Below are 23,447 nucleotides of genomic sequence, written 5' to 3' on the forward strand. Positions count from 1 at the left end.
GATACAGACAACAGACTGGTGGTTAACAGGTTGGAGCTTGGGAGAACTGGGTGAAGGGAATCAGTTGCATAGTGATTTACTAGTATATTAAATAGATTTTTGGTGCAGATCACTTTGTAGTATATACAGATGTGAAATTGTGATGTTATACACCTGAAATATATAATGTTATATACCAATTTTACTTAAAGAACAAAACACACACACACACACACACACACACACACACACACACACACACTATACACTATACACTTTCAAGGTTCTCCTGATAGAGGAAGTTGAAGAGCTGTCTTGACATTGGAAATTGAATTGAATGTAGTCTCCTGAGTGAAATGTAACTAATCACAGGACTGGTGAGCCACTGAATTGGCTACACCTATGAAACCTCATCTCTGCACTAACTGCAGAAAAGGAACCTAAAGCAGGTCAGTAATCCCAGGTTCCCCTTGAGAAAAAAGGATAAAACAGGTGTAAGAGAGCATAAGGACAACACTGCAGTATCCTGACATTGCTGGATGGAATGTATACAACCTTTGTTGTTGTTTTTTGCCTCACCCCCTCCTCCCAAACTTCATGCAAAATCTTAGCTTGCAAAGAAATATGCGGCCACCGAAGAGAGCAAACTACCCTAACCACAAGAGAATACTAAAAAAAGACAAAACCACAGATCTATGCAAACTGAGATCATTCTCCAATATTTAAAACAGCAGTTACCATAAAACAAAGCTAATACACTAGCGCCATCTCGTGGATGTTGCCCAGCCCTGCCCCAAGCAGAACCCTCAACCCACAACAGCCCCATACCGTGCATTTGTCCTAAGGTTCTGGTGATGTCCTGAATGGAGAGTCTCAGCCGCTGCAGGGCTTGCAGCAGGGAGTCCTGGCTGGACTGCAGCATGGCATTCACTGCTTGAACAAGTGCCTGGGGAGAAGGTTCATTCACTCAGTCCGTTAGCATTCACTTATGGCCCATTGAGGTGGAGTGAGCTGAGCATCAGAGCTATGGAAATCAGGAAGGGCGCCCTTCTGACTGCTGGACTGTTTTCCCATGCTCCCCTAAACTCAATTTGCTGTGAGGTCTGCCTGAGAGGATAACCTTTCTGGGCATCTCCCTTGGACATATTTTTCTAGATCTTTCAACTGATTGCTACTTGCTATAATGCTATCCTTTTTCTCCTTCCTTTTTTTTTTGTATTTATCACACCTTGTAACAATGTCTACTTCTGTATCTTGAATTAGGAGACCCTCACCCCTGAGCTCTGTTTTCATAAAATCAGGCAGATTCTATAGAGCCCATAGATCTAGCCCCCAGCTCCAGAGGCCCTCCGTCATGAAGGCTTCCTAGCAGTCTCTACCTTCTCTGAGCTATATTTGAAAGACCAATATTTCATTTTGTATCTTTCAATGGACTAAACACACTGATAAGAAGTGAAGTAACTATATAGTTCCACTTTTGAGAATGTTATAATACTTATGTCAGGATTGGTGACACAGTAAAGACTTAAAATATGCTCACCAGGGAAGGTGGTAAGGAAAGACATAAACCTAACTAATTATCTTCAGGCAATGCATGAAGATAATAGTTGATCACCTACTGCTCCACTGTCTTTAAATTTATATTTTAGAGAGGAAGGGAGAGGAAGAGAGAGATAGAAACATCAATTATGAGAGAGAATCATTGATTGGCTGCCTCCTGCATGCCCACCACTGGGGATCAAGCCTGCAACCCTGGCATGTGCCCTGACCAGGAATTGAACTGTGACCTCCTGGCTCATAGGTCAACACTCAACCATTGAGCCATGCTGGCCAGACTGTCTTTTTATTATTATTTATTATCTTTCTATTGATTTTAGAGACCGGGGGAAGGGAGAGGAATAGAAATATTGTTCGGCCGCTTCTTATAGGCTCCCTAATGGGGATCCAGCCCACAACCAAGGCATGTGGCCCTAACGTGAATCACTCCAGTGGCTTCCTGCATCATGGGTCTATGCTCAACACTGAGTCACTCCAACTGAACTCCACTGTCATTCGTCTTACAAAACTTGACCTTTCTGTAAGCTACCTGAACTCTGAAGGCTAGGTAATCTCAATGATGGTTCTTTTCCTGAGCCTTTGCAAAGCTGTTCTCTCTGCCAGAAATATGTCTGTTTGTCTGTTTGCCTTTATGTCTCTCTCTCTCTCTCTCTCTCTCTCTCTCTCTCTCTCTCTCTCTCCTTAATTCCTATATATATATCACTGAGGTTTTAACTTTAGTTGTCATTTCCCCTGGGAAGTTTTGCCTGACCCTTCAGGTCTGAATTAAGTTTTAGATGTCTTTTTATAAAACACTGCATTATTTTCTTATTACTCTATACATCAACCCATCTTTCTCCACTATTTCAGGAGCTTCTCTGGGGGTCAGAACCATGTCAGTCTTATTCTCCCATATATTTCATTGTCTAGAACAGTGGTTCTCAACCTTGGCTGCACATTAGAATCACCTGGGAATCTTTTTAAATTCCGGATTTCTGGGCCTCATCCTCCAGAAATTCTGTTTCTTTGTTACTAATGTTGTCGCCCCACCCAACAACAAAGAAACAGGATTTCCAGAAGATGAGGCCCAGAAACCAGGATTTTAAAAAGATTCCCAGGTGATTCTAATGTGCAGTCAAGGTTGAGAACCACTGGTCTAGAACAATGCTTGTTGTTGAATGGACAAATGGTCAATTCCATGTTTTGTAGGATTTGGGAGAAGTGAGTATCTATATGGGCTAGAACATGACCTCTTTCCTCAGATATAAAACAGCAGGTCAAGGCCTATGCTCATCTATATTGATTAATTCACCAAAGTAAAGCTCAGATTGATTTCTTATTGAGAAAGACAAAACGAAACAAAACATTCTGGGGGTGGAAAATACCTTAATCCCAGGCACTGCTGCTTTCTCTACCAAAACAGTCACCAGTACAAAACCACGCAGGCTTTCTCCCCCAGGGAAAGAGAAAATGGTGTCCAAGTTCCTTGGGAAGGAGATGACCATATGGTTAGAGAGGCGTGGACAGCATGAGTGTGTACAGCCCACAGGTGCCCTCAGAGTTAGACAACTGTAAGCGCAGAGCAGAATCGGTGAACACTTCTCTCTATAGGGAGGCCCCACGGATGAGCGTCTCCCTTCAGCAACATTCAGGAAGGGAAGAGAACAGGTCTACTCAAGCCCAAGTTCACCTGCTCTGAGGACTCTCAGAGTCCAGCATGGCCCTGATGGTCCCGGACCCAGACCATTCCCCCAATGGAACAGCTGAAGCCTGAGTGGGCAGGTCATTCTGATTCTTCCCAGGACCAATCTATGGCCCATCACACCATTCCAGTCAGGAGCACAGAGTCTTAGAGCTACAGTGACCACAGGCAGCAGCTAATGCCTTGCTCCTTGTTTTTGTTGTTATTGTTTTTATAGAAATGACCCAAAGAAGCAAATACCCTGCTCAAGGTCACATTGCCTGTTAGTCACAGGACCCCGTGGGGAATAGTTTCATAACTCACGCTAGTGATCTTTCTAATCAATCATTGTTGTGTGGCTTTGTATGATAGGGTGAGAGCTAGAAGACTGTACAGAGGAATCACTTTTAAATGACCTGTGACCCTATGGATTCCAATATCCCAGATATAGAGCCAGTCTACAAAACTTAGAACCTTTACTCCATAAACCACTCCTGTTTCTAATAGTTTAAGCATGAGAAGACAGGAAAACAAACACAAAATAAAACAGTCAAGAGTACCATTGTTCCAGCAGTTACATTAGTGTAAGAAACGGTGTCTTCACCCCTCCATCCCTCAATTTCCTGAGCTACAGCTTTTATACCAAACCCCTTTATTGAACTGAGGCTTGGTGATGGGAGAGGCAATGTCAATCAAGTTAGAGGCCGACTCTGCTCTCCGGAGAAAGAAGAGCCTAAGGATGTCTGGGCCAGACCTGCCTCAGGAGTTGCAGTCCAGGTGACATAATATTTCAAAGGAATTCTTCTGTAGCTGTGGCAGTTACTGCCTGTAATTTACCCTTCATAAAAGTTATGGTGACATGAGAGATCTTTTCCAGCTCATAAAAGAATTGGTAAAGTTTTTCCTTGCATTGCACTTTACTTGTTTTATTATGTACAGATTGGAAAATCCAGTTAAAAAAGAAATAATCCCCTAATCCCATATAAGAGGCAACCCTTGATAAATTCTGGCCCCTTTCCTTCTAGTCTTATTTTTGCATGCATTTGTATATAGCTTATATACTATACATACAATTTGATATGCTTCTTTCTTGTTTTGCTGTAATCTTTTAAAGTTAGCATAAATTCTCAAGTGATTGAAAGATTTCTGAGAACTTACCTGATGTCCAGGGGCCTTGTAAAATTTCAGTTATTGACAATCACAAACAACAAAAGAAAATAAAAGAATAAATCAGTTTGTAGACATCCTTCTAGGGTCACATGTATACAGGCATACACACTAATGTGCAAATGCACACACTTACACAGGCTATGACTAGACAACAAAAAGCGAGCCAAATCTCAACTCTTGTATCATCCCCAGAACATTTAACTTGTAGTAGTGTAATAAATCATCTTGGTCCCTTTATATTTTTGCAATTATCACAAACCCAATTTTTGTTGTAGATATGCTATTCCAACTCACCTGTTAATATCTACTTTAGATCAAGTTCCAACCTCTCGCCAAGCATTTCCCTGATTTTTAAAGTCTGCAATGATGTAATGTCTTTGAAATTCTGAAGGGTTTACTGTTTGTGTCACTCTGACATTTCTCATATACTGTTTTGATTTGTTATTTCACCATTTTGGACTGTACTTTGCTTTCATTTCTTCATTGTACTTTGTGTTGTGCGAGGCATATTCAGAGACACCAAAAAAAAAAAAAAATTCCCAAGAAGAATCACCACTGAACCCTGGATTGTCTCTGCCTCTCTGAGATTAAACTAGCCCTGCATTCTTGCCCACTGAGAAATTAGCTTTCTGTTGTTGTTTTCTTGACTTTAACATCCTGGTCTAGCCATTTTTTTCCCCTTTAACTTTCCCTACTCCTCTTTTTCTCTTTGAATCAGAGATTTAGTTTATTATTAAATATTCAATGTCTTGAACAGAATAATTTCTTCACCTCTATTTATTTTTTTTCTTTATGTTCAAATTCTGGGCCAGATTCATCACCTTCCCATGGGAATATTGGTCACCAATTTTTGTTATTAAAGCAGAATTTGTCAAAGATTGTAATTAATAATTGTAGAAAAATTCCAGGGCTCAGAAGTCCTTACACAGAAGAGATGGCCCACATAAATTAGTCTTAAAAGTTATGTGTTTTTTTATTAAGCTACTAGTGCCCCAGTGCACAGATCCGTGCACACTGTAAGAAAATTAATTAGAAGAAAGATTCGTGCGGTAATTACATTACTGCAAAACATTACATGTCAAAATAGTGTGTATTATATAGTATTATAAAATTAAAACACAAGTGTGATTGGCATCAGCGAGAGCTTTATATGTATCGCACATGTGCAAGTCAATGTTTATTTTTTAAGTTGCCAGTGCGCGTCATATGTACTGGCTGGTTAGTCAATCAGTCAGTCAGTCAACGATGGACAGTTGGTCACTTAGCCTTTTATATATATAGATGTTCCTTATTTAATCAATTAAAATATTTTAATTCATTTTTAGAGAGAGAGAGAGGTGGAGATACTGATTTTTTTGTTACACTGATTTATGTATTCCTTGATTCAAAGATCAAACCTGCAACCTGGGCATATTAAGACGATGCTCTAATCAACTGAGCTAATTAAGGGCTCATAAGCACTTAATTCTTTAAAACAGATTCCCATCATGTCTGGCAATCCTGTATTTACCCATACCTTTATACTAAGGAAGTCTTCCTCACATCTAACTTAAATGTCCTTTTAGCCATTTTCATAAGTCACAAAAGTGCTGTTTCTTGCATCTATGGCCTAAAATAAATTTGGCTATAAAAATAAATTTATAAGGGAAACTTATATAAATAACTTATATAAATAAGTTAATATATAAATAAATAAACTTATATAAATAACCATGGACACAGACAATAGTGTGGTGAAGGCCTAGAGTGGGAGCCAGGAGCAGACTAGAAGGGGTCAATGGGGAACAAAGGGGGCATATGTAATAATTTCAACAATAAATATTTTAAAAAAATACTTCACAACTTGCACCCCATTCTATTTATTGGAATTTCCTGTTTTTAAAAACTCCTTCTACTTTTCTTTAGATAAATGCCAATATCCTCAACTTCAATCTATCTACTTGCCCTAACCGGTTTGGCTCAGTAGATAGAGCGTCAGCCTGCGGACCAAAAGGTCCCAGGTTCGATTCCGGTCAAGGGCATGTACCTGGGTTGCGGGCACATCCCCAGTAGGGGGTGTGCAGGAGGCAGCTGATCGATGTTTCTCTCTCATCGATGTTTCTAACTCTCTACCCCTCTCCCTTCCTCTCTGTAAAAAATCAAATATATATATATATATATATATATATATATATATATATATATATTTAAAAAGAATGATGCTAGTTAGTGGGGATAGATAGCATTATTAATCAAATAAATATGTTTTTTAAATATGTTTTTAGAGTTAGAACATGAGAGATGATCATTGATCGGCTGCCTCCTGCTGATTGAGCCCTCAACCCAGGCATATACCCTGACCAGGAATCAAACCATGACCTCTTGGTTCATAGGTCAATGCTCAACCTCTGAGCCACACTGGCTGGGCAATCACATTTTTAATCTGACATACCTAGAGTACCTACTCTCAATTCATACATAATCATTCATTTGTAATCTCTATGTAAAGAACACTTACTGCAATCCTGGTCCTAAATTGTCTTGAATGGAGGACATATTAGAGAATGATTGAAACCTGAATATGCAGGAGCTTTAAGGTCGGGTTGAGAACTGCAAATTTGATATGGAAGCAAACACATGAAAGTGGTTTGCACCAATGCAGTCAATGTGGGTTGAGAGGAAATTTCTGGGACCTGTGATTTTTGAACATGTATTCAAGTTCATCTCTTTTCTGCAACCATATGGCAGACAATAAATATGAACATCTTTAATTACAAAATAGTTAAACCACCCAGGAGCTTTCTATCAGGTCACAAGACTGCCCATTACTCTGTTTCCATCTGTTCAAACCCAAAGCACTCTCTCCTTTCTTACCTTTCAGAATTCCTTGTAGTCCAATTTGTCAACACAAAATCTGCATGGACCAGGATGGGAGGGAGCCCCAAGTCCCTGGAGATTTCCACAAAGGGAAGGGCAAGGTTTCTTGGCAGAACCTATCAGATATAAATCCTGACAATGAGCACATCCTAGAAAGAGTGCAGCAGGGGAGGTAATTATGGCTATCTTTTATTTCAGCAATCCTGTGGCAGAGAAACGACTTGGGGGTAAATTGGGATTATCTGAGTGATCTCTACATGCACACCTCACTCTCAAGTTTTTTCTGTTAACAATTTAGCGAATATATTGTTTATGAGTACAATCTGAAATGTATGTGGAAAAGTATAAGATTGGCGTGCACACATATACATGTAGTATAAAATAATATCTGAATATTAATTATGCATAAAAGGGCATTACCAAGTGTTTAAGCATAAATTGGGGCTGAAGTAATGAGCAGTAGTATAAAATCTATATGAATCTATCGATTTATCTAGCTATCTATTTATATGTATAGGTATGTAGATATATGTACATTTGTGTGTATAAAACTAAAAGCATATATATGTACTAGAGGCCTAGTGCATGGATTTGTGCACTGGTGGGGTCCCTTGGCCTGGCCTGTGCCCTCTTGCAATTCGGGACCTTAGGTGGTGTCAGATAGCTGGTTTTGGCCCGATCCCCACAGGCCCGATCCAGATAGGAGGGAACCTGATCCTATGCATTGAGCGTCTGTCCCCTAGTGGTCAGTGCACATCATAGTGACCAGTTGTTCGGTCTTCCGGTCACTTAGGCTTTTATATATTTGTATGTGTGCACACATATATGTATATGTGTGTTTATGTGTGGTCACTGATTCCATTAGTTACTTCATAAGTCAAACCCAATAACAACTTCAAATAAGTAACCTCAAGACAGTTCCCATTCGACCCCTGAATTACCTGAGGAACACTCTCCCCCCCTAATCCAGGAAAGCAACTCAGATCTATCTGTGGACAAGGCTAGTCTAGATCCAAAAGAACATCTTTTGGGTTCCTTGCTCCCACTTCCGTTTTTATTTACCTTTAAAATAGAAATATCTACTTAGAAGCCTTGCTTCTGCCTTTGTTTTTCCCTGTAATATTTATAAATAGACTTGGAATAGAACTGTTTCTTAGGTAGAAGCAACACAGAGCTTTAAAGAGTTTAAAAATGCAAACGTAGATCAGCTTTCCTCAGGAGGTAGGAGATGAGGAGGACAGTGCAGAAGAGAGGTTTCTACTTAGCTGAAAAGTCAGAGAAGATACAAAAAAAAGTAAGATAGGATTTGAGGCTGGAGAGTAGGGGGCTCATGGGGCCTGAAAATACATGGACCTTCCTCAAAGCTGGAGACTCCATCACCTGTCACCCTCCTCTACCCCTTCTCTGATGTAATATTATGGTTTGGGGAACAGGCAAGGGAGGGAAACCTAATTGGAATGTTCTATTGTGGCCCTAGATATCAAACTTGCTAACAATAGACACATACTTTTTTCAAAGCTATATGTACTGACATTTATTTGACTTTTATTAACATTTATTTTATGCTAAAGTATTCCTGGGCCCTAAGTTTTGTCTCTCCCATTTCTTCTGGGATGTACTTTTATTCTATGCAGCCTCCCCTTCTGGTTTAGGAACAATCTTCCCCTTTTCAGTAAGAATCCTTCCCATGTGGCAGGGAGAGCTTTGATGGGGGTTCCTCACCCAGGAGCTCTGTGGGTTCTGCGCTGCATCTTGGGAGCTCTGTTCACCTAGATTTTCTCAATAACCAGAGAATCTACATCTATACCCTCAAATTCAGCATTTAGCCACAGACCCTGTGTTTAGCCCCACGGTGTGGCCTGAGCACACCTGCCAACTCCACCATTGTAAGGATGGAATGGTACACGTTGCTTCTGTAAAGTGACAGATACTTGGTGGCTTTTGGATATGAAACCCTTGATGGCCTGGGCAGTTTCATGAGTGTTCTTAAAGTGAACATGAAGATTTGAATCTCTTGATTGGTATGACTTTGTGGGATTTTCTGGGTCAAGTGAACAGCAAACCATTTTCAGAGGTCACCTCAGGCTACTGCTTATGGGAAGTTATACTGACACTTAAAGAATCTGGAGCAACTCCAGCTGGTTTGGCTCAGTGGATAGAGCATTAGCCTGTAGATTGAAGGGTCCCAGGTTTGTTTCTGGTCAAGGGAAATGCTTGGTCAAGGGCAAATGCCAGGCTTGCGGGCTCAATCCCCAGCAGGGGGTGTGCAGGAGGCAGCCTATCAATGATTCTCTCTCATCATTGATGTTTCTCTCTCTCTCTCCCTCTCCCTTCTTCTCTGAAATCAATAAAAAGTATATATTTTAAAAAATCTAAAGCAGCTCTATACTTTGCTTTGTCACTTTCCTTTTTTTATTCTCACAGGGAGTCTCAGGCACCTACTTGAAAGATAAGAGGTAGAATCAACCAGACAAACAAAACAGGTATAGGCCATTCCCTTGACCATGGAACGCTGGAACAAGAGCAGCTCCCTGATTTTTGGAAAAGATGCATTTATATAAAATGAAAAGCAGTCATCTTTTATACTATAATTAGTGGAGCTCAGAGATTTCATGTCTCAAGTTTCAAGCTGAAACTGTAAAATGTTATGTAAAGATCCAGAAGAGATTTACATGAATTGTTAAGAGTCAAACCAATAATTGGTAGAGAGCAAGCAGTTGTGTTGTAAATGTCAATGTGTGCCTCTGGAGCAGTGGTTCTCAACCTTGGCTGCACATTAGAATCACCTGGGAATCTTTTTAAAATCCTGATTTCTGGGCCTCATCCTCTGGAAATTCTGTTTCTTTGTGACTAATGTTGTGGCCCCACCCCATCACAAAGAAACAGAATTTCTGGAAGATGAGGCCCAGAAACCAGGATTTTAAAAAGATTCCCAGGTGATTCTAATGTGCAACCAAGGTTGAGAACCACTGCTCTGGAGGAAGGAGTTGACATTAGTGAAATTAAACAGTTTGGAGTCTGGCCTTGGATTTTCCATAAACTGGCCATCTGACCTTGGACTTTCATGGTCCTCAGCTGTCTGTAAATTGGACACAGCTTAGATCTATCTACCTTATGGGACTGTGAAAACTGACCAAGACAATTGATTGATGTATTAGCAGCACAAAATGCTGTCAGATGTGAGCTATCAGTAAGTTTTTATGAGATTTCAAACTTGCTTTCAAATGCAACTTTTCAAACATTCTTGGAAGTGGGTGACAGAGAAAAAATAGATTCAAAATGTAATAAAAGGGCCACCAGTTCTAAAAAATATAACCTCTCAGTCAGAAGGAGGCCATCTTTCATTGAAATGGGCTCTTTGCCCCTTCAACTGACACCCAAAGAAAAGAACAAGAAAGGACCCATTTTCCAGAAAAACACTGTGGTGCCAAGCAGACAGCATGTTCCAGGTGCAGCAGACCTACCCCATGACCAGACAGACAACAATTTACCCTTTACCTCTGCAGGCTGTGCCTCTCCCTCCTGCCAGACATATCCCATGGTGATGAAGCTCAGGACCAGGTGAGCTAGGCGCCGTTCCCTGTAGCCCTCGAGAAACTGGCAGTTCAGGAGGGGCATCTGTTCAAGAGAAGTTCCAGAGATGGTCAGTTTCAGGGGATGGGAGGAGCACAAGGGTTCTGTGGCTTGAAGGGTTCTTTGGGTACAAGGAATGGGTCCTACTTCAATGCAAGAACCATGCACACCCATTTCTCCCCTGATCCCAGGACACTGCAGGATAGGAGGAGGCAGCCCAAACGATATTGTTCTGCAAGTACCTAACAGCCCCACCCAAGTCCCTGAATTATGCCCATGGTTGTGCCGGACACTGGTCTCCATCACCGAGATGACCACTTGGTTACCTAAAATAATTAAATTGACTAAGATCATTTATTACATGGGAGTCCTCAATGGCAACGTTTTGAAAAATATATTTTAATTGATTTTAGAGAGAGAAAAGAAGAGGGAGAGAGAGAGTAAAACATTGATCAGTGCCTCCATTACACACCTCTACTGGGGACCAAACCTGAAGTCTTAGGCATGTGCCTTGACCAGGAATCATCCCTCCACCTTTTGGTGTCCTGGATGATGCTCATCCAACTCAGACATGCTGGCCAGGACTTCAATGGCTGCTTTTATGAGTACAATCACATCATTTACAAACCAGGCACCTCTGCTAGTATGGAAGCATAGCACAGACTGATGGATCTCAGAGGGAAGGGGAGAGGGGGTCAGGCAGAGAATAACCAAATAATTAAAATGCATATATGCATAATCCATGGACACAAACAATAGTGTGTTGAAGACCTAGGGTGGGGTGTGAACTGGGCAGGGGGGGCAACATAGGAAAAATAGGGGATACCTGTAATACTCTCAACCATAACTTTTTAAAAATAGATACTGAAAAATATTTTATCAGAAGTGGAAGGAACAACTCAACCCTCCTTTTTGCTAAGATTTACTAGCATTTTATTAGCAAAATTTATTTTATCGCCGAGAGAATGAATTGTGTATCTAATTGTCATTCCTGTGTAATTTATGGAGTATTCAAATAATAAGGTTTTATCTTATTATTTATTCAAATAATTGGGTTGTATCTCTCCCAAGTAAAAGCTTAAATCATAAATAAATAAATAAAAAATAGTGAATAGCCATAACCGGTTTGGCTCAGTGGATAGAGCGTCGGCCTGTGGACTGAAAGGTCCCGGGTTCGATTCCGGTCAAGGGCATGTACCTTGGGGGTGTGCAGGAGGCAGCTGATCAATGTTTCTCTCTCATCGATGTTTCTAACTCTCTATCCCTCTCCCTTCCTCTCTGTAAAAAATCAATAAAATATGTTTTTTAAAAATTAATAAATAAAAGCACCCGTGCTTACTTGGTATCTTTAGCCCTAAAACAGCCCTGTGCTGGGGGAATTAAGGTTTTCCCAGCCTGTTGAGCTGGTGGACCTATGTCAGTTGCTCCTGGGGTGACGCCAAGGCTAGTCACCTCCTTAGTCAGAGGTCAGATCCTAGTTGTTCTCTCTTTCCTGGCTGAGATCTAACCAGCTGTGGATCCTAACCAAAAGAGGTCCTATGGACTTCGGAATTTGACCACATTCCTAGAGGGAGGTAGCTAAGCTGGGCCAAATGGTTGTCCAGCCCTTGTTTCCACACCCCCGGTGACCCTAGCTAGGTCTCTGAACCTCTCCCTGCCCGTTTCCTTCCCGGTCACACAGGTGGTGTCCTCATCGAAGCAACACCCTGTACAGGAGTTAGTTATCACTATCAGCAATACCCAAACAGATATCGCCAGTTTATTAGTTTTGCCTGGGCCGGCCCCGCCTGCCTTGGCTGACACCGAGGACCCTGAGCTCCACTTGCGGGCACAGCGCCCGCAGCTTGCCTCCTTCTTCCATCCCCTCCCCAACCCTGGACACAGCCTGTCTAGGTCTTCTCTGGTGCCCCTCTCCTGGGTCCGAAGAAACCCCCTGAAGGAGCAGCGGCGAGTGTCTAGGGTTTCCTTTCAAGTTACAGACACCCCAAGTGAGCTGGGACCCACCCAGGCCCAGGGGCAGCTCGCGCTCAGGGCTCTCCGACGGAATCCTTCTCTCTCTATCCACTAGGGGGCAGCCTTTCCTAACCTGTCTGAGTGTGTTTCTTTCTCTTAGAAATTGGCTCTGAGATAAAATTGCCTACTTAAGGTGCCCCTGCATGTGTGTGTGTGTATGTGGGGGGGGGGGGGGAGGGGGCGCTGAGATGTTGCATTTTAACTGGAACCAGCCTGAGAATTATAATGGCATTTATTTATTAAGTATTTATTCTATGACTCTTACTAAAGAGCGTTGAAGGCACAATGCTAAAAACTTCTCATGCAGGGTGGTTCCCTTTCCCCAAACCCAGAGTCAGAGAGGATAAGGTATTTGACAGAGCCTGCGGGCACTGAGCCAGGGTGCTATTTCCCTTCTTCTGACCGCAGCCCTGCTCTCTCAAGTTAGTACTGTCTGCCTCCACAAATAGGGAAGCCACAATGTGCAATTTTGACTTTTCTAAAAGCCACATTTTAAAAATAGTAAAGAGAAAGGTGAAATTTAATAAAAAATATTTTTTTGTCTATGTCAATATATTTACAATATTTTAAATGCAATGTCAATAGAAAAAATAATAAGATATTTAATAGTCCCTTTTTTCTAGTAAGTCTTCAATATCCAGTATTTAACATCTCAATTTGTTTTAGCCACATTTTGGTTCTGTTTCTTGGACGAACCCTGACTAACACACCTCCCAAGGGTCCCACCTCCTCATCACATGGGAGTTTTGACATATGAATTTGGAAGCAACACAAACATTTAGTCCATGGCACTCAGTTTAACCATTCCCCTGTTGAGGTACATCTTGGTTCTTTCCAGTTTGGGTGATTATTAATAAAATTGTTATAAGCGTTTACACACAAGGTTTTCCACGAACATAAGTTTTCAGTTTAGTTGGCTAAATACTTGGGAGTGTGATTGCTGGGCCAGGCGGTAAATCTATGTTTAATTTTATAAGAATTTGCCAGCTGTCTTCCAAAGTAGCTGTACCATGTTGCATTCCCACCAGCAACATGAATGAGAGTCTCTTTCTGTACATATCCTCAGTAGTAGTTAGTATTGCCAGACTTTTTTAAAATTATAGCAATTCAAATAAATGTTAAATTGTATTTTAATACTGTTATAAAGAGTCTAATGTTATTCTGTAAGTAACCCAGTTTTATTATTTCATGATTAAAATTTGAAAATTTTCCTTTGTAACCTAGAAAATAAGAAATTTCACCAGCATGTCTGGGTACCCTCTTACCCCCATTGTTTTTCTAATAGAATTAATTAATTGAGATTTTTAAAAATGTTATTCTTATGTGCTTAAAGCTTCCCTTTCCCCCCACCTACACTACTTTGTGAGAACTTTATTTTACGAAATTTGAATCTTTCATTTCTCTTTTTCACATATTTTTATTTTTCTGATGACTGGCATTTCATTTTCGCTTTATGTTTTATACAATTTTTTCAAGGAATTCCCTAAATTACCATTTTTTCTAATTTATTTGGGTTTTCACTATTGTTTTTATTTGTTTCTTTGTTTTCCAATAGTTTCTTTTATGTAGCAACTTCACTTATTTTTATGAAGTAAATGTAATTACTTAGACATCAATTAATTCTCAATTCATGATTTTCAATTAATTACATTAAAATTTTAAAAGCATTGATCTCATATTTTGTTTTGGATTGGAGGTCATTGGCTCTAGATGTCCAGTTCCTTCCTCCTGCTCTTTGACTCACTCATTCTCTGCATAACTTTTGATAATTTGGGCTTATTTATTTGTGTTCAGGAATGGAGGTGAGTTTTATTAGGATTAGTAGCTGATAATGTTTCCAGTGTCCTAGCTTCCTGTGAGCAAGTCAGTTAACTGTAGTGTTTTATGGCAGGATGGTGTGGAGAGCAAATTTTCCTGGAAGAAGATTATTATTATTATTATTATTATTATCACTAGTGGCCCAGTGAACAAAATTTGTGCATAGGAGGGGGCTGTGTCCTTCAGCCCAGCCTGCACCCTCTCCAATCTGGGACCCCTGAGGGGATGTCCAACTGCTGGTTTAGGCCCAAACCCTATGGGACTGGGCCTAAACTGGCAGTCAGACATCCCTCTCACAATCTGGGACTGCTGGCTCCTAACCACTTGCCTACCTGCCTGCCTGATCACCCCTAACCGCTCCCCTGCCGGCCTGATTGATGCCTAACTGCTCCCCTGCCAGCCTGATTGCCCCCAACTGCCCTCCCCTGACAACCCAATTGCCCCCAACTGCCCTCTTCTGCCAGCCTGATCACCCCCAACTGCCCTCCCCTGATGGCCCAATGGCCCCCAGCTGCCCTCCCCTGCTGCGGCCCACCTCCTCCTCTGGGACTGGCCTCCTCCATGCCACGTGGAGCCATGGGACCCCCAGGCCTCACTGGCCAGAGCAGCCACCCGACCTCGCCTCTGCTGTGCGTGAGGCCATCTTGTGGAGGCCATCTTGTGACGACGTCACACGTGAGGACCACCTAGGCTTTTATTAGTACAGATTATTATTTGTAACCAAGACACAGATTTCTAAGAATAAGTAGTTGGCCTTAAAGTACTGTGAGATCCAAACAGGAAATTCACTTATTATGTTGCCTGTGCCAAGTAAAGGACACAAGAGGACAAATATTTGAGTATGTAGCTTCATGTGTGGTCCTGGAAGCCATTACATTTGCTTCTCATGACTGATTTCCAAATTACTTAGTCTCTTAAAAGTGGTCTTATCTAGTTAGACATTTTGTGAGTAATTAGAAGTATAGAGACTGCCAAGAGTGTCTCCAACGGCTGCCTTAACAAATGCACACAAATTGGGAAGCTAAAATAGCAAAAATTGATTCTCCCACAATTAGGAATCTGAAATTTAGATGTTTGTAAGGTTGGTTCCTCTGGGGGCTCGGAGGGGTGGGGGTGGGGGACCTGTTCCATTGTTTGTCTCCTAGTCTCTGGTGATTGCCAGCAACTCGGTGTATTTTGTAGATGCCAACTCCAATCTACGCCTCTGTCTTCATGTGGTGTTCTTCCCTGTGTGTCTGTGTCCAAATTCCCTTCTTCTTCTAACGATACCAGTCTTAGTGGATTTAGCGTGCACCCTAATGCAATATGATCTTGTCTACATCTGTAAAGACCTTATGTCCAATTAATCTCACGTTCACAGATTTTGAGGAAAGGTGATTTTTAAAGAGACACTATTCAGCCCAGTGGAAGTGTCAAGGGATTAATCTCACTTTTGTGCTGAAGCTGTTTTCCCAATTCCCACGTTTTCAATGGACAAAAGTTAGCAGGACACTCCTGGCCTTTTCTCATTGACAGTTAATACATAAGGAGCACCAATTGAGTAAGTCCTTCGTTTTACTTATGGCAGTTTAATCAATTAAAAGCCTGAGGAAAGCCTGGTACAAAGGACTGTGCAGTTCACAAGCTGAACTTGAATTTGTCTTCCTGCAGACTGTCCTGGACTCCCTCTTGATTTTGTGCCCTGGTACTGAGATGGGAGAGAGAGGCGCCCAGAGGTGAGGGTGGGAGGGGGCCTTCTTCTTGCTTTGGTTGAGTGCTCGGCATTGGTACTATACACTCATTTGTAGATCACTATGATTTGTTTAATATGGTATGTACATTCTAAAAATTTTATCTTAATTTTACCTTGTTTTCCTGCACTACAGATATTTTCTTACCTTTTTCCTCTTTTTGTATTCTTTTGGTCATGTTAATGGGCGTTTTATGTGGCAGGGAAATAAATTCTTTGGTTTGGTTTGCCATTTTTATAGGCACCAGAGACAGTGTCTCGCGTTTCTTTTACAATGTCTCTAATCTTGTGACTAGCAGACATTCAATGAGTCTTTTTAAATGGATATTTAATTATGGACACTAAGTATGTAATAGTCAGTGAAGGAGAATTTTGGAGAGTAGAAAACATTTCTTGTTTCTTTGAAATGACATGGCACTTGGAATTGTAAGACTAAGACAGATGCAAAGGGACTAGTGGGAAATACAAATATATATTGAACACTATGGTGTGACAGGAAATCCGAAAAGCTATTCCAAAAATAATTTAGTCTTCACAACAATTCAATCAGACCAGCATGTTTTCCCATTTTATAAATAAGGAAGCAGAAGCACAGGAATTAAGTCACTTGTTCAAAGTTATGTACAACTAACTGGTAAAAATCAGGATTCAAACTGAGGTGTTCCGGAATCAAAATCTATGTTCTTCCTATTACACCTTCTTGTCATTCTTTCACTGTTTATTCCTTATATACTTTTGGCAAATATTTATCATTTTATCCCATATGTATTTACAGATTTATCAATCATCCCTCCAGAATCTGACAACACTGACCTTATAACTCAGAAATTCTCTTGACTCAACTATTCTGTGAGACCCCTCTGGTACATTCAAGGCGAACTCACTCAGAGGCAGGGAGCATTGACCACATGACATAGGGTGAGCATTTCTATGCTGGTCCTTTCCCAGCTAAATCTTACCCAGCAACTTGCCTACAGATGCCAACCAGATTGTCTTCATTTTAAAAAAAATATTTTTTTTATTGATTTCAGAGAGAAAGGGAGTGGGAGAAGGAGAGCTGGAAACATCAGTGATGAGAGAGAATTATTGAGAGGCTGCCTCCTGCATGCCCCCTACTGGGAATACAGCCTAGAACCCCAAGCATGTGCCCTGACTGGGAATGGAATTATAACCTCTGGTTCATAGATCGATGCTCAACTGCTGAGCTACACAAGCTGGACTTATTTAAAAACAAAAAAACAAACAAAAAAAACCACCTAATTGAGTACTTAATGTGTTCCAGGAATTGTTTTATGCAGTTTCTGGAAATTTTAGGGAAACACATGTGTCAAAACAGGAACAAGTTATTCAGCTCTTCAGCAAGGGTGAGAACATTGGGTCAATAAACTCAATGGCAATGATTGGTGTCCTTAAGTGAACTCACCTAGTTCCACAATGCTGAGAAGAAAAAGTGGCATGAGAATTTTTTTTAAAATATATATTTTAATGATTTTTTACAGAGAGGAAGGGAGAGGGATAGAGAGTTAGAAACATCGATGAGAGAGAAACATTGATCAGCTGCCTCCTGCACACCCCCTATTGGGGATGTGCCCGCAACCCAGGTACATGCCCTTGACCAGAATCAAACCTGGGACCCTTCAGTCCACAGGCCGACGCTCCATCCACTGAGCCAAACCGGTTTCGGCAGCATGAGGATTTTAATAGGGTGGCGAGAAAGAGTTGAAAAGTAAAATAACTACTTATATATACCTCGCTCACTTGAGCTCGAAGCTGGTGACTCTCAATCAATTCAGGAAGTTTGTTGGCAATTTCCATCCAAGGCCTGTAATGATCTGGAAGTTCTTTCTGCATTCAAAATAGAATCATCTCAGTATTTTAGACCTCTCTGAGAAGCAGCTTCTGGGAATAGCTGTTGTCAGATTTCACTATAACCGGGGCCCTGTGCTAAGCACTACAGACACACAGATGACTAATATATAATCCTTGTGCTTAAGGAACATATGATCTACTAACAGAAAAAAATGTAATCAGATATATCTAAAAATAATATACTTAATTACCAATGTGTGTATAAGCTTAAGAACTTGCAAAGAGGAAAATGTGCTTAATTCTATCAGCTGTTGTGGGCAATTAAAGGGAAATATATGCAGGAAGAGGCCAGTTGGGGCCAGTTGTAGAATTTGAAAGTGACTTTTCTAGGTGGAAATTTGAAGATGGGAAGGCAGTAAAGAAGGGATTGTGGATAAACAGAAATAACAGTGTTTTGGGGACTATAAATAATCCAATGCTACTAGCATGTAAAGATCAAGAGAAATGATATGGAAGATGAGACTACAAAATCAGATCAAATGTGCTTTTTATAGATTACATAAGAATTTTCTTTTAATGTAAGTTGATCTGATTTTTTTTATTTTGAATTTTAGAAAGTTTGTTTTGTCTGTAGGATTTTAAGATATGCATTAAGGTTAGAAAGTCTTTGAACTACCGTCCAAGGACTAACTTAGGTGATGGAAATGAATTTGGAAAGGAGAAGACATGTATTCAAAAGATATTTTGAAAGCAAAAATGAAATGATGTGATGATTAAATTTTGAGGTGTGGATGCTAAAAGCAAGATGATTCCTAGCCCCATGGCACCCTTTATATACCCACTCTGGGCCCATGATTTAGCTAAGTAGAACATAGACTGGATTTCAGCAACCCTGACTCAATTCCTGGAAGTGGTAAACTATACTTATTGCTGTAATCAAACTTTTATTGGCACACAACCATACTCATTTGTTTACAAACTGTCTATAGCTACTTTCTATTACAGCAGCAGCATTGGTAGTTGCAACAGAAACTATTTGTTATCAAAGATTAAAGTATTTACTATTTGGGTTCTTAGAAAAAATGTTTGCCATCTCTGATCTATCCCAGAGTCTGGGTCTCCTTTTTGAGAGCACAATATGCACAACTAAATATTGTATTTCTGGGATAAGAAGAAAAGGAGGTGAGGATGATTTCATGTTTGTGAATTAGGTGACTGAATGAATTGGTGGGAACACACAATGAAACAGAAATGCAGGAGGAAGTCAAAGAGAGGGTGTAAAGATGGTGAATTTATTTTTTAGATAGATACAGTCTAAAATATATGTAGAATGTTAAAATATGTTTGTATACTGGGCATTTGGACATACATACAATTTGAAGTTCAGGAGATAATTAATATTAGAAATATACAACTAGGAAGCATAACTTTAGAAATAATTCCACATGTGGTTAAAACCACATAAATGTATAAGGTCATTTGGGGAGAAGTTGCAAAGTGAAAGGGGAAGGAGGCCTAGAACACAAAAGGGGTATTTATAAGACAGAGGAACTTAATACAGCAATACAAATAAAAAAGGCATTTATAGCTATTCAGTGAGTCAGCGGAGAATTACCCTTAGGGAAGTCATGACATGAGAAGCTTTCACAGAAGTAGGGAATTCAGAAGGTCAAATGCATCATTAGAAACTTATAGTAAGATTGTTCCCTTTGGGGAAAAAGAAAAAAACAAAAACCCAAAACAGAAAGTCACTAATACCTATTAGTCATTCAATATATATGGCAAACCCAGGTCATGGTCATGGAAGCAGGGTTTAAATTTTAGTGTGCTGAGGAAGTAAGAAAATAGAGACCATAAATGTAAATTACTTCTCTAGGAGAACCATAGGCACTAGGAAAGGGGACATTTGTGTGTTGAGAGCTGTCACCACTTAGAAATGAGAAACTTAAGCCATTTATAGTCTGTGACTGTAAGAGGGAGTGACTAGAAAAAAATCAATGGAAAGGGATGGGAAAATGGTGGCCAATTAGGCAGACATGTCCTGAGCCTTATCCTGGAGCAGATAGAAGGAGCATCTAAATCGAAGAGCATCCACCCTGAATTGGCAAAGTATACACAGCTGGTGAGACAATTTGCAGCCAGGTCTGGGATCTGGGCTGGAGAGAGTCGTGAGACCACTGAGCCAAGTAGGTCAGAAGGAAGCTGCATGGCACCAAGGCATAACATCAGACTGTGGAAAGGAAATCCACAGGGCTGCTGGCAGCAGGGGATTCTAAATCTAAGTCCACAGCCATGACAGGCTGAGCCCAGAAAGGCATCCTGAAGAGCTTCCTGAGCCACGTGATGATGGGCGGCGGGTGGGGGAGGAGGAGAAACTAGAAGTCACGCAGTTGTTTTGCCTCTGTTTTGTCTTCCCTTTTATTCACTAAACCCAGTTCGTATGACCTTTCAAATAAAACACTCACTCATGGCTGCAGTGCAGGTGGAGGTGCCGATTTGTGGAGTCTGCGGGGAGGCTGTGGAGGAGAGCGGGTCGGGGAGAGGTGACCAGGAGTCCAGCACTGAGACATTCCTGACCGTCCCAGAACTAAGCGACCATTTATTTCTGAAGAGCCACCCCCTCCCAGCAGCCTCACTAATCATCTGAGAGATGCAAATCAAAACAACAATGAGGCACCATCTCACACCTGTCAGAATGGCTGTCATCAACAAATCAACAAATGACAAGTGCTGGTGAGGATGTGGAGAAAAAGGAACTCTTGGGCACTGCTGGTGGGAATGCAGACTGAGGCAGCCACTGTGAACAGTATGGCGTTTCCTCAGAAAATTAAAAATAGAACTCCAATTTGACCCAGTGATCCAACTTCTAGGGATATATGTCAAGAAATCAGAAACACCAATCAGAAAGAATATATGCACCTCTATGTACATAGTGGCACAATTTACAATAGCTAAGATTTGGAAACAGCCTAAGTGCCCATAAGCAGATGAGTGGATGAAAGAACTGTGGTACATCTACACAATGGAATATTACACTACTGTAAAAAAGAAGGAACTCTCACCATTTGTAACAGTGTGGATGTACCTGGAGTGCATTATGCTAAGCAAAATAAACCAGTCAGAGAAAGATAAACATCATATGGTCTCACTCATTTGTGGACTATAATGAACAAAATAAACTAATGAACAAAAATAGATCCAGAGACAGACTGTCCAACCTAAGAAGGAAGGCAGGGGAGAGTAGGGGGAGAGATCAACCAAAGGACTTGTATGCATGCATATGAGCATAACCAATGGACACAGACAGTAGGAGGGTGAGGGCATGTGCTGGGGGTTGGGAGCGGCCAGGAAGAGGTCAATGGGGGAAAAAGGAGACTGATGTAATACTTTAAACAATAAAAAATTTAAACTTTTTAAAAGAGAAGGAGTGACTAGAGTAGAGCTAAGAATGCTGGCAAGAATCAAGACAGATCCATGGAAAACTGACTCTGAACTGACAATTTGTATTTTGTTTCATTTATATGATTCATATGTTTTATGAACAAAAATTGAATGCAGTTACAGAGACAATGAAATATAATCTTGATAAAAGAAAATAAAATATGCAGGGTTGCAATATTCCTGTCTTTTAAAGTGTGTTTTAAGAAAAGAAGTTGTAACTAAGTCATCACCTCTGATACCTAGATAAGGAATCCTGTCCTGATAATTACATTAGGCATCTGAGTTTCTGCTTCCTGACTTGCATGGAAATTCTTAAGCACTACCTCAATCGAGATGCCACTCTACTCTTTAATATTTACTTGATCTTTCTCTTTAGATTGCTAAAAGAATCTTTCCCTTCCTCCTCTTTTTCATCGTTGACCTATGAACCAAGAGGTCAGGGTTAGATTCCCCGTTAAAGGCACATGCCTGGGTTATGGGCTTGATCCTCAGTGTGGAGTGTGCAGAAGGCAGCAGATCAATGACTCTCATCATTGATGCTTCTATCTCTCTCTCCCTCTCCCTTCCTCTCTGAAATCAATTAAAAATATATTTTTTAAAAAGTCATTCATAACAGGGTAGTCAAATGAACCAAGAGTTTTCCTGATTCTTCTACATTTTATATTGTGCTTAGGAAGTTATTTTAATTATTTCATTAGGGTACTTCTAGTTTTATTGTTGATGTTCACATCTTCAATCGATCTACATTTGTGTTGTACATGTTAGGAGTTAGGTCATATTATCTCATTATATCCTTTTTGAAATAGAGGAAGTTAAGGCCAAAAGCTGTTGGATGACTTTCCTAAGATTACACATCTGGTCAGTGGCCAGGTCAAACCTCTCTGACTCAAAGTTCAGAGTACATTCAATTACCTCTCAGAGAAAACACAGAGAATAGGGGAGATGGGGACAGAGAGAATGGAGGTCGGTGCAGGGGATAGGAAATTAAAAGACATTTTACATGTTTTTCTTCCCTGATTCTAATAATCAGAAGACCCAGAGTGTGATGGACAAAAATAATACAATATTTGGCTTTCCTTTAAAACCAATTTTTTTATTTTATGGTACTCTTTTACTAGACTTTACACCTGTCAAAGAATTATTTTCAAAAAAATTAAAAATGACTCATGCCAATATAGAATTTGTGTCCAAACTATAGATAGTTCATTAATGACGGAATCAGCAGGATGGTACAAGTTGTTTCAAAAAGGGTGATAAACTGTATGTTTAGATTTTAAAAAATAATGTTGAAATCAAATTGCTAGGTTAAATATATCATTGGTAAATATCCTAGAGGGCAGTGCAATCATACGTTTTAGGGTTATATTTTCTATCCAACAGAAATAATTTTCAGTTCTTTCGCATAAAAATCTACAAGTTAATTTGTAACTTCAGAGATTGGGGCATAACCAATAGTATATAGCATGTCAAACAAAGGGACAGCCCTAAAATGATTAAATAATCCTGAAGGGAGACTGCTGGTACTCTGGGATAGTGTTGAATGAATGCACAACCATCCTTTGCTTTCTTTTTGGATAACTTTTCTCAATACATTTATAACCTACAAGAGAATAGCCTTTTAAAATAAAACACCTATGAAAATAATAAAGTCTTTGTTAAATTAACACTGGTTAAATAAATTAACTAAAACTTTTGGTTAAGAAAATAACATACAGATGTATTATAGAATTGTGTACCTGAAACCCTATATAATTTTATTAATTAACTAGAGGCCCGGTGCACAAAAATTTGTGCACTTGGGGGGAAGGGGGGGGTCCCTCAGCCCGGCCTGTGCCCTCTTGC

The 23,447-nt window shown here is 40.3% G+C and overlaps 1 protein-coding gene across 1 annotated transcript in view; it reads right to left on the bottom strand.

The window, feature by feature from the left end:
• The window catches only part of IDO2 (indoleamine 2,3-dioxygenase 2), a 48,570-nt gene that overhangs the window by 15,799 nt on the left and 9,324 nt on the right, over nt 1–23,447 (bottom strand). Inside the window, exons 2-7 of the mRNA XM_059685341.1 lie at nt 18,105–18,200; nt 10,721–10,840; nt 7,220–7,338; nt 4,355–4,369; nt 2,901–3,000; nt 808–925 (exon numbers count right to left, since the gene is read on the bottom strand). Of these exons, the coding sequence (XP_059541324.1) occupies nt 808–925; nt 2,901–3,000; nt 4,355–4,369; nt 7,220–7,338; nt 10,721–10,840; nt 18,105–18,200 (568 nt within the window). The remainder of the gene's footprint in view (nt 1–807; nt 926–2,900; nt 3,001–4,354; nt 4,370–7,219; nt 7,339–10,720; nt 10,841–18,104; nt 18,201–23,447) is intronic.

Source organism: Myotis daubentonii, chromosome 2 (assembly GCF_963259705.1).
Source record: "Myotis daubentonii chromosome 2, mMyoDau2.1, whole genome shotgun sequence".
NCBI classification, from domain to species: Eukaryota; Metazoa; Chordata; class Mammalia; order Chiroptera; family Vespertilionidae; genus Myotis; species Myotis daubentonii.